The sequence below is a fragment of the Schistocerca piceifrons genome, chromosome 1 (assembly GCF_021461385.2).
Source record: "Schistocerca piceifrons isolate TAMUIC-IGC-003096 chromosome 1, iqSchPice1.1, whole genome shotgun sequence".
Lineage (NCBI taxonomy): Eukaryota > Metazoa > Arthropoda > Insecta > Orthoptera > Acrididae > Schistocerca > Schistocerca piceifrons.
This window is the reverse complement of record NC_060138.1, coordinates 197,469,862-197,482,198: the sequence shown is the minus strand read 5'-3', so window position 1 is coordinate 197,482,198 and position 12,337 is coordinate 197,469,862. Positions and strand designations below refer to the sequence as shown.

At 42.7% G+C, this 12,337-nt stretch overlaps 2 protein-coding genes across 2 annotated transcripts in view; both read left to right on the top strand.

The window, feature by feature from the left end:
- Window positions 1-12,337, top strand: part of LOC124799212 — a 333,002-nt gene that overhangs the window by 100,782 nt on the left and 219,883 nt on the right. Inside the window, exons 11-12 of the mRNA XM_047262783.1 lie at window positions 1,811-2,968; window positions 9,392-9,552. Of these exons, the coding sequence (XP_047118739.1) occupies window positions 1,811-2,968; window positions 9,392-9,552 (1,319 nt within the window). The remainder of the gene's footprint in view (window positions 1-1,810; window positions 2,969-9,391; window positions 9,553-12,337) is intronic.
- On the top strand, window positions 1,681-3,276 carry LOC124786197 (angio-associated migratory cell protein-like). Its single transcript, XM_047254243.1, has one exon. It carries the CDS (start codon window positions 1,925-1,927, stop codon window positions 3,020-3,022), a length of 1,098 nt encoding a protein of 365 aa, XP_047110199.1. The 5' UTR covers window positions 1,681-1,924; the 3' UTR covers window positions 3,023-3,276.

Genomic DNA, 12,337 nt, shown 5'->3' with positions numbered 1-12,337 from the left:
AGATACGCTTCGACCTCTGTGGAGTGGAAGGTGCGGAATAAACAGGAAGGATAATTTTGTCCCCACGTTGAGGGACTTTGGAGGGGCAGTGTTATCTGTCCATTGTACGATGACGCCACTTTAGGCCTGCATGCATGCAGATAATCAGCAGCTACGGTATGAATTACAGACAGAAGGAACACGGTAATATGAAAGCATTGCACAGAATCATTCTTGTGCGAAACACAAGCGTTACATTACTTATTTTTCAGTTGACAGTTGACACCAAGTGTATCGACATGTACCGACAAGCGGAGAGCCGAAGCTCGACTTAGCATCGCAAATTGTAGAAAATTTCTAAAAAGTTAATGGTACCATATTTCGCTGTTGCCAAACTTTGCAATCTGTCATTGTAAGTATTCAAAGGTCAATATTTAATCTCATATACATTAGAACCAGTAACTGCTGTATTATAACTTAAGTTACTTTAAACTAACCCCTCCCCCCCCCCCCTCGGTACGCCACTGTCTATGACAATTGCAGTACAATCAGTTACTGCTGAATTGGAATTTCTAGTAACTTTCATACAGAAGAATGCTGAAGATTAGATGGGTAGATCACATAACTAATGAGGAAGTATTGAATAGGATTGGGGAGAAGAGAAGTTTATGGCACAACTTGACTAGAAGAAGGGATCGGTTGGTAGGACATGTTCTGAGGCATCAAGGGATCACCAATTTGGTACTGGAGGGCAGCGTGGAGGGTAAAAATCGTAGAGGGAGACCAAGAGATGAATACACTAAGCAGATTCAGAAGGATGTAGGTTGCAGTAGGTACTGGGAGATGAAGAGGCTTGCACAGGATAGAGTAGCATGGAGAGCTGCATCAAACCAGTCTCAGGACTGAAGACCACAACAACAACAACAGTAGCATTCACTGTTTCAGTAATCACTTGACATGTAAAGTCTAGAGATAAAAAATATTCATACGTTGCAATGCTTCACGTAAAGTATAATTTCCAACGTAAAAGCAAGTTAAAGCTTCTAAATTTCTGTCATGTATCTGATCATGTCAATAGATCTATTCACATTAAATTCCAAGTAACAGCTAAACTCGCAAAACTTGACAGAATAATATTCAGCATTACAATAAAGAAAATCTTTGGCGCTTTTTTAACGTCATACAAGCTAGCCAGAGATACAATCCAGGGCATTATCATTAGTTTACCGAAATTTAACTCCATAAATTCCCTGAATGGGCTTTTGGCAACCTTCCAGTTCAATCTGTTGTTATGAGGCGGAACTGCTATCTTGTGTGTCCCAAAAAGCAAATGTTCTACATTTGATTGCCGTCAACATCAAAGAGTTCCGCACTTTTTCATATGCCTTTCTAGCACCACAACCATTCATGCATAAAGAACGTACACTGAGTCCTGTGATACCTCCCAGTATCGTCTAAGACCTCCGTTTTGCGTGGCGTAGTGTAACGTAGTGTAACAACTCGACGTGACATGGGCTCAACAAGTCTTTGGAAGTCGCCTGCATAAATATTCAGCCATGCTGTCTCTACAGCCATACGTAATTGCGAAAGTGCTGACGGTGCTGGATTTTGTGCACCAACTGAGCTCTGAATTGAGTCCCATAAATCTTCATGTGTGCCCAGTCCGCCCCGGTAGCTGAGTGGTCACTCATCAAAGTTAACAGCAAGGAGAGAAACTAAGTTGGTGGTGGGATAAATGGTATTTCTGGATACTCCTCCAGAATCACCACAAATAATAATGGATGATGATCCAGGTTTCATAGAAGAAGAAAATATTGATTAAGAAATACAGTGGTATGAAGAAGTTTCAGTTGAAGAACTTGACGAAGGCTTGGAGCAGGATGATGATGATGATGACGATGACGACGACGATGATACTGGGCAGGCAGAAGAAGGTGCAGAGGCCATGGTACCAACAAGTGACGATTCAAAACTTGTTTTCACAAACCACATAGGTTCTGTATTCTGTTGTGACATTGAACCAAAAGAATCCAAGCTCGTGATAACAGGTGGACAAGATGAAAAAGCATATGTGTGGAACACAAGCTCAGGAGAAATTTTGTTTGAATGTACAAATCACAAGGATTCGGTTTCTTGTGTTGGGTTCAGCCATGATGGAATGTATGCTGCAACTGCTGATATGTCTGGAATTATCCAGGTATGGAAAGTGCCAACCAAAACTCTGGCTTGGAGTTCTGATGACAGTTATGGTGATCTTCAGTGGATGAAGTGGCACCCTGCAGCTCATGTTTTGTTTTGTGGATTTGCCACTGGTGATATCTTTGCTTTTAAAATTCCGAGTGGTGAAATTAAGGTCCTTCCGGGATCTGGAGAGAAAACAGAAAGTGGAATTATTATGCCAGATGGAAAAAGGTTTGTTGTGGGGTATGAGTCAGGAACAATAAAAGTATTTGATATAAAGTCAGTCAAGGTAATACAACATATCAAATCCGGTGATGCACACAGAAGTAGTGTCACAGCGTTAGATGCATTCCATGATGACAACCTTATTATGTCTGGTGACTTGGATGGAATTGTAGCTTTCATCACAACAGCCACTGGAAGAGTAGTTAGTGTTTTTGACACCAAGGAGCTGGACAGTTCTGGTAGTGCAGGTGGTGACTCTGCAGATGATGATCACGCAGCAGAATTTTGTGTTGAGACAATTACATTTTACAAAAATCCATCTTTTCCAGTTGCTATATCAGGAAATTGTTATGGTTGCCTATTCATTTGGGATGTCAGCAGACAGGCACTGCGTTCATTCTCAAAACAAGATTGCGGCATAACAACTATTGTATGGAGGAAGGATAGTCCTGTAGCATATTTAGGCAGCTTAGATGGTTCTGTACGAATATATGATGTTCAGAATAATCAAGAAGTTGGCCAGTTGAGTGGACATCGAAGCTCTATCTTAGACATTTGTGTATCTGTGGATGGCCGAGAACTGGTAACAGTTTCCGATGACACACAGTGCCGCGTATTTGATATTCAGAGAATGTGATATTTGACCAATTTTTAATGGACAATAGAATACAGAAATAACTATGTTAATGATGTTTCATAGGCTGAGTTGTGATTGAATACAACACACATGTCTGTGTTGTATATTTTCACATTGTTGTTGTTCATGTATTAAGGTGATACCAAACAGCAAACTATGGTTATTGAAGTGTGATATTACTGCAAACACAGTTGTTTGTGAAATATGTACATGCATATTTCTATATGGAGACTTTATTTTGATTTTAATAAAAGATCAAAAATCAAAAAAAAAAAAAAAAAAAAAGTGGTCAGCGTGACAGACTGTCAATCCTAAGGGTCCGGGTTCGATTCCCGGCTGGGTCGGAAATTTTCTCCGCTCAGGGACTGGGTGTTGTGTTGTCCTAATCATCATCATTTCATCCCCATCGACACGCAGGTCGCCGAAGTGGCGTCAAATCGAAAGACCTGCACCAGGCGAACGGTCTACCCGACGGGAGGCCCTAGCCACACGACACTTCATTTTTATGTGTGCCCAAATCTTTCACTCGAACTGTTCTTGAAGCCAATTGCAAACAATTGTGGCCACGTGGTATGGCGCATTGTCATCCATAAAAATTCCATCATTTTTTGGGAACATGAAGCCCATCAACGGGTGCAAATGGTCTCGAAGTAGCCAAACATAACCAGTCGATGATCTGTTCAGTTGGACCGGAAGACCCAGCACATTCCATTTAAGCACAGCTCACACCATTATGGCGTCACCACCAGCTTGCACAGTGCCTTGTTGACAACATGGGTCCATGGCTACGTGAGATCTGCGTCACACTCGAATCCTACCACCAATTCTTGCTGAGTGAAATCGGGACTCATCTGGCCACGTCACGGTTTTCCACTCGTCTAGGGTCCAACCGATATGGTGATGAGCCAAGGAGAAGCGCCGCAGGCGATGTCGTGCTGTTAGCAAAGGAACTCGCGTCGGTCTTCTGCTGCTGTCGCCATAAACATCGAATTTTGCCGCACTGCCCAAACGGATACGTCCGCCGTACGTCCCATACTGATATCCGCGGTTATTTCACACAGTGTTGCTTGTCTGTTAGCACTGACAACTCTATACAAACGCTGTCGCTCTCGGTCGTTAAGTGAAGGCCATCGGCCATTGTGTAGCCTGCGGTGTGAGGTAATGCCTGAAATTTGGTATTCTCGTCACACTCTTGACACATTGGGGCTCGGAATATTCAGTTTCCTAACGATTTCCAAAATGGACTGCTCTATGCATCCAGCTCCAACTAGCATTCCATGTTCATAATCTGGTAATTGCTGTCGTTTGACCACAATCACTTCGGAAATCTTTCACACAAATCACTTGAGTGTAAATGACAGCTCCGCCAATGCATTGCCCTTTTATACCGTGTTTACGTGATACTACAGCCATCTGTATATGTTCATATCGCTATCCCATGACTTCTGTCTCCTCAGTGTGTATTAATCATCGCCTTAATGGAGCACATTGATCGCTTTAGGGAAGGGTGTGCCAGGCCTGAAAACAGTGGTAGTAAAAAGATCCCAGTGACATGGAGAGAACAACTGCGACAGTAGCTGATTGGCATGTAGCGTGGTCCCAAACGCTCTATTTTTGGCTGTAATTCGTCGAGTGCACTGACGGTCCAATTATTCTTTTAATCCCCAGTGTGTGAAATGGGTGTGGGCCATGCCAGAGGTGGTCCTGTGATTTTATTTTCTCTTTTTTTCCTGCCATAACTCGAGTCATTCAGGTCACCATGAACCAAGGGTTGGGCTTCCCTCTATATCAACGTTATGAGTGTGCTGTTGATGCTCACGCCTTCCAAAGTGATAATACCCGTGTTCACAGGTGTACACGCATGGAGCTGGAAAACGAAGCAGTCTGCAGGGAAAACGAAAACTCAGCGATATCACATAAATTAGACAAACATGCAAATACGTCAAAGCATCTGAGAGACATTCATACACATTTACAGCATGACTATGAAACACACCAGTCACCAGAACAACAAGTACCACAAGAAGATTCAAGACAAGTAAACACAACAACTATGTCAAACCCACAAAACAACAAAATATTATCAGCAACCATATCTGAATACGATACCACAAATTGCAAATTGTACAAGAAACCAGTACGCTTTCTTCGTAGTGGAAGTACCCATGACTAGAAAAGACAAGAATCTGAGAGTAAAACATTAGAAACAAACAGGAAAGTGACGTCATAAGGACAGAAACTACTAAAGACAAACGACATGTGGTGGCCATAAATATATCAGAAAAAAAAGAACTGATGCATAGCATACCTATCAACAGGCAACAAACATTAACAAAACTGCTACAATACACCGATAATACAGGGTGGCGCAGATGGATCGGGTGGTTTTGAAGTGGACTGTACGTCTGGAGGGGGGGAGCCAGGTGTTCGGCGACTTCGTCCTGTGGTGGGGGGGGGATGGGAAGTTTCAGTTGCAGGCTGGCAGTCAGTCGCGATGGCTACGTGGTCCGTTGAGCATCGTGTTTTCGCAGTGGAAGAGTTCATACGCAATAACGAGTCAATTGTTGCTGTGACGCGTGCCTTTCGCCGGCGTTTCAACATCCCACCTCGCGGTAGTGTTCCTAAGCGAGATACGATATTGAGTTGGGTGCATAATTTCCGCACTACTGGTTCATGTGCTCCAAAATGGACGCCTAGACCGCCAACAATAACAACGCCTGAGAACCTGGAGCGTGTGAGACGCGATGTCACTGCGAGCCCACGTCGATCAACGAGACGTCGTGCTCAAGCTCTTGGAATGTCACGTCGGAGCCTTCAAAGGATTCTTAACGAAGAACTGAAATTCCACCCCTATAAAATCCTGTTGGTACAGAAGATTCTCCCAACAGACCATCTTCAAAGGCTTCAGTTTAGCCAACAGATGTTGGAGTTATTGGAAGATGTAAACCTGATTATCATGATGTCTGACGAGGCTCACTGTCACATTAGCGGATACGTAAACAAGCAAAATTGCCGTTACTGGGCCGACACTAACCCAAGAGATCTACACCAACGGCCTCTCCATAGTGACAAAGTGACGGTTTGGTGTGGGGTTTCTAAGGTAGGGATAATTGGTCCTTACTTTTTTGAAAATGAAAGGGAGCAGGCGGTTACTGTTAATTCGCAGCGTTATGTGAACATGATTGAAGATTTTCTTCTCCCACAACTTGAAGAGAACAATTACGACATGGGCAATATGTGGTTCCAACAAGACGGGGCAACTGCACATACCGGTAGGATATCAATGCAAGCTGTACGCGCTCTGTTCCCTGGCCGTTTGATTTCCCGTAATGGAGATGTCCATTGGCCCCCTCGCTCGCCGGACCTCACGGTATGTGACTTTTTCTTATGGGGCTATTTAAAAGCAAGGGTCTACATGAACAAACCCCGGACCATTCAGGAGTTGAAGGCAGCAATTCACACCGAAATCACATCAATTCCTGGTGATGTGCTTGAGCGGGCAATGCGGAACGTTAAGGACCGACTCCAAGAATGCGTCGCTCGAGAAGGAGGGCATTTGATGGATGTAATTTTTAAAAACTAACATTACTATTTTTTTGTTAATAAACTTCCATTGTGACTACACGTTTTGCACTTTATTTCCATCCAATACCTTTACAATTGACAGTTTGACAAGTATTTTAAAACCACCCGATCCATCTGCGCCACCCTGTATATACAAACAACAAACATACCAGAATGTGATTTTCACTCTGCAGCGGAGTGTGCGCTGATATGAAACTTCCTGGCAGATTAAAACTGTGTGCCTCTTCAGTCCAGACAGAGACATAGATCCGAAACGCAAACATATATATAATTGATTGTCTTAACTGGAATGACAGTTCTGTCATTTGATTCATAACCGTCCAAACTCAAAGTCATTTGGAGCACACAAACGGATAACAAGAGATGCACAGGAACATAAATTAATGAAAACGTCATAATGAAGTTAATAACACCATTGAGAAGTCGGGAGTAGTCCTAAGAACTGGTATAACCCCTTATTCGTTGTTTATTTTGTTCGCTACATAGTCTTGCATGTGATTTGTGTCCTTAACGGCATCGAGAATTACCCTACGCCTTGTTTTTCAATAATTGTGTCTACCATGTTAGCAAACATCTTCCTGAAATTTGGGTAACGTTTCATCTTCCTGCGGGCCGTTCTCATGTAAGCCTCGAAACTAATGAGATTATCTTCACTATTGTGGATGATGATATATGTCACACATTGTCCTAACAGCCACATCACGGTGTTGTTCTTGGTAGCAGGAAAATGTTTCGCGTCCGGCCAGAGCAGGATGTCGGTGCAGTGGCTGGCTGGGCTGCTGCGGGTAATCAGGCCCAGCCTCTGCTGCACCCATTTCCAGTTAATGAGATGACCGCCACAAGTGAAGCGATGGCGTAAGGTGTCGACCAGACCACAGCGGATGCATTTATCACTGTCACTTAAACCGATTCTATGCAACCTTTCATTAGTGGGTATAACATCGTTTACCACTTTATATCATGTGGACGCCACTTCAGCAGTGTGGACGGTTAAACTTATGTTGTCCCAAACTGCCTGCCAATGAACACTCGGGTATTTAAGTTCAACACCAATGAGCTACCCAAGCACGACTCACGCCCCGTCCTCACAGCTTTACTTCTGCCAGTACCTCGTCTCCTACCTTCCAAACTTTACAGAAGCTCTCCTGCGAAGCTTGCAGAACTACTGAAAGAAAGGATATTGCGGAGAGATGGCTTAGCCACAGCCTGGGGGATGTTTCCAGAATGAGATTTTCACTCTGCAGCGGAGTGTGCGCTGATATGAAACTTCCTGGCTGTGGCTAAGCCATGTCTCCGCAATATCCTTTCTTTCAGGAGTAGTAGTTCTGCAAGGTTCGCAGGAGAGCTTCTGTAAAGTGTGGAAGGTAGGAGACGAGGTACTGGCAGAAGTAAAGCTGTGAGGAGGGGGCGTGTGTCGTACTTGGGTAGCTCACTGGTAGAGCACTTGCCCGCGAAAGGCAAAGGTCCCGAGTTCGAGTCTCGGTCCGGCACACAGTTTTAATCTTCCAGGAAGTTTCAACAAACATACCCATTATAAGAGACAAACAACAGGAAACAAATAACAAAGGCAAACACAAATACCACAGAAGCACTAACGACAAACACATATGAGAAAACCAACACATTACAAGATTCAAACAATAAACAAGAACTCGGTAAAGGAGCAACTGACTGCACGAACCTTGAGGAGAATCTACGCTTAAGCAGGCTCGAAAACAGAGATGTATTTCGAACTGTAACAGGACTTCATCACCCAGAGGAAAATAAAATAAGTTAACCAACTACTGAACAGACTGGTTGCGTGGTCCTACGAGCAGGAAACCTACCAACTGACGAACGAGAGCTCTAGACCCCCAGGGGTGGTATGTGTATGAAGGAGGGAGAGTTCGGACCTAAATAACGTCTACAAGGGGCTAGTGAGAGCGATCGGTCGAGTTTACTTCGAATGTGAAGAAACTGTTCCCAAAAGCTATGCATGTACAATACATCCTTGGCCGTGAAGATCTTACAACTGAATTGTATGAGGAGTAGAATGATTAGTACAGAACTAAGCTAGTTGACATCTTCGGAGATGCTCCTGGTTGTGTTGAGTCTTACCGATAGTTGACAAGACTCAGCACAACCAGGAGTACCTCCGAAGATGCCCAATGGACAAAATATCAGGAATAGAAGAGTTCCATGGACCACGGCCATACAACCCGGAAGAATTCTCGTCAGCTGAAGTGGATAAATTTTTATTTTTACGCGATATTGCTATAAAGATTATCATGGGACTGATGCAATTTTCACATGACACATGTTCCTTATTTCACTAAGTCAGTATCGCAGCAGCTGACACTGTCCGTCACAGTACATTTGTAAGACGTTTACGTTTTATTGTACTTCCTACTGGCAGCACATGATCACTTGTTTTTGTAACTTTTTCCTTTTCGGCACTCTAGTGAGAAACTATTGACTCTGAAAGTATGTATTTGTCGAATTACTATTTGTACCGATGTAATCCGTTAATGGGATCGTTTACAGACTCTCTAGCTGTAGCTTACAAGTTATCTGAAATATATGCTTGTACGTAGGCTCAGCTGTGGAAATGCGCCTCGCCTACTCTGCAGAAGCCATTCATAATGCTGTCCTCACCTCATCGATACCTTTCCCTGCCGCGCCAATTGTGCGTGTATGAACCAAGATATTTTCTGCACACTCTACATATGTGACGGTGCGGTGGGTAGGTGAGGAGTTCTGGTGACTGCATCCTGTGAGTGCGTTTCTGTTGTGTCGTGTTGGCAGGCTGGTGGTGGATGGACACGCACTGCGACTGCCCAGCGAGCAGGCGGTTGTGCTGAGGTCTCCTTCTGCAAGGACCGGCTGGCCTGTGGCAGCCTAAGTGGCAGTGCTGCTGGGAGAACCCACTGCACCATGATCCAGAGTGCACTGCCTATATCAGCCACGTGTGTAGCTGTGTCGATGCATTTCAGCAGGACACCGTCTACACCGTCTAGTTTGCATCACACACTACTTAATGAAAAAGGTTTATGATAATGTGAGGAACAAAGGAACTTTTTCTTAAATATTAATTCTTAACTATAATGAGACAGTGGTTTCTGTGTTGTACGCAGCTCTTTCAAAGTAATATGTTTAGACTACTAGTATCCAGCTCACACCATAAACAAAAAGCAGTGAATTGGTACTTTCGAATACTATAAATAATTCACTGCAGTCTTCCTTATTGTCTTTAAACTACAATTTGAGTTAGTAAAAAGCACTACGAGAAAACAATTAATGTGCAATATCTGTCTGTAAAATACATCACTATGCACCATTACTCTTTCCAGTTTTCAGCGTTATTTTAATGAATGCATTGTTATGTTTGCTAACATAAATTGACTTACACCTTAATAAGAAATGAGCACTTTGTACTGTTAGTTTTAATGAATAAATATCTTCCATACAGAATATTATTTTTATGCAAATTACATTATTATCAGTAGTTCAACATCCTGCATGTATCATTTGTTACATAAACATATCAAGAATAAAAATATCTGAAGTAACATAATAAGGTTTAATTATCCCCATAAATAGAAATAATGGGTATCAAATGATGACTACTTTAAGTATTTCGTTTTGTTAATGCTTAAATGGTGTTAGTCAGTAAATCTGTATTTATTCAACACTTTAGCCTTTAACTTGGGTTTTAGAGAACAACTCCCCATTGGTAATGCATGTAAGAAATAGAAGAATATGCTTTTATAGATATGTTTGCTACCGACTTCAATTGCGTCCATAGTCGTTTGAAGAAATTGTGACTAAGTGACTACACAAAGTATTAGTGCACTTGTACATGAGATTTTTCGTTGCACCATAGAAAACTTTGCTTGTGTGCAGTCAGAAAAATGGATTCTTATTTGTCAAAAAGGCTTATATTAGAATCTGACACAGTTGACAACTACGTTGTATTTGTTGATTAATTTGATTTTATTGGAGCAGGGAGACAAAAAGGACACTGTTGCTAGCAAGGTGTGGTTTCATTCTTTGTGATTCTAGTAAAGCCAAGCAGTACCTTTAAAAGGTAGTAGGAGACTCTTTACTTGTTCCTTATTTGACAAAATGTCTTCAGCGCTTTATCACCCGCGTATTCTGTGCCTTTTGCCCTCCAGCGCTTCGCGTTGGAAGATTAGGTGTGAAAGGTTTCGTCCTCCTCATGAGATAGTCTACACTCAGGGGATTCTTCTTCTATATCCATCGTGTGTAGGGGTCTCTGACAGTACCCATGGCCAGTCCTACCACGAGTTTAATCTGGCTCCTGTTGAAGTCTGCGATTACAGAACTTCTGAAAAAAATTAGCTTGCCATGTTTTCCTTTTTGGATCATAGTCCAATATTCTACGTGATGTCTGCTGACCCAGCTAAGTTGTTCTCATTTTAGCATCGTCTTAATGATGCTTAGAACAGGTTTCGGTCCACTTAATGGAGTCGTCGTCCCTGCGCTAATCGATCTATCAGGTTGTACCTTGCTCTAGATACTAAGCTACCAGGGATCCACAGCACAGTAGGATTTCCCTCTTACTTTCTCCTAGTCCCACAAGGGCTTCATGGCATTCTTAAACAATCTTTGGCCTCATTACAGGGAGTGACAGAGGTTTCACAGCTGCTGGTTTTTGTAAATAAATGTAGCACCATGAAGATACTACGATCCTTGTAGCACATATGTAAATTCTCCACCCTGCACACCCTGACATCTGATACCCCCGCCTGGAAGACTGTGGCCAGCTTATCGAAAGAGGTTATTCTGTAGGCTGTACTCCAGCCCCAGCGTCTTCATTTGCTTCGGAGCTGTCAGTAAACAAGACAATGTCTGATGAACAGTGACGTTGTTCCTTGTTACACTGCTCTCTTCTTACAGTTGTTACACTGAAAGACAGAAGTGGTTGTATGATAAGCTGGCATTTTCCCGGCAACGTTCACTATATTGGATACTGGGAGATTCTGGTTATCCTAAAAGTATCCATTTACTTCCAGCTGTATGACCTCGCTGTTGCCTCCATTGTAACCCAAAGATGTAATGGAGGCATGTCCAGCGTGATCCCAGCAGTGGATGGTCTGCTAATTTCGCCTCTTATAGTTAAGCAGGTCAGCCTCTGCACGTTGCCAAGCTCCTTAGCATCCCTTTCTACTCTACTTTATTCGACCATACAGTAGCCTCATAAATTCATAACTATCATAGGTCCTCTTACAGTGGTTTATATTCGCTACACACTCATTATATTTATATATTTTACAACTCATTATATTTATATATTTTACAACAAGCCCTTCTAATTCTCATGTTGTTTATAATGTGATTTGATGCAGCTCTCCATGCTACTTTATCCCGCGCAAAGCCTCTTCGTCTACAAATAACTACTGCAAGCTACATCCTCCTGAATCTGGTTACTGTATTCAGCGCTTGGTCCCCCTCTACGATTTTTACCCTCTACACTTCCCTCCAACATACTCTGATGCCTCATAACATGTCCTACCAACCGATCCCTTCTTCTAATCAAATTCCTGTTCTCCCCAATTCTATTCAATACCTCCTCATTAGTTATGTGATCTACCCATCTAATCTTATGCATTCTACTGTAGCACCACATTTCAAAAGCTGCTATGCTCTTCTTGTCTAAACTGTTTATCGTCCATGTTTCACTGCCATACACGGCTATACTCCATATAAATACTTTCAGAAACGGCTTCC

Excerpts from the sequence above, each read along its gene's own strand:
- LOC124786197 (XM_047254243.1), top strand. The coding sequence starts at position 1,925 with ATGGTACCAACAAGTGACGATTCAAAACTTGTTTTCACAAACCACATA.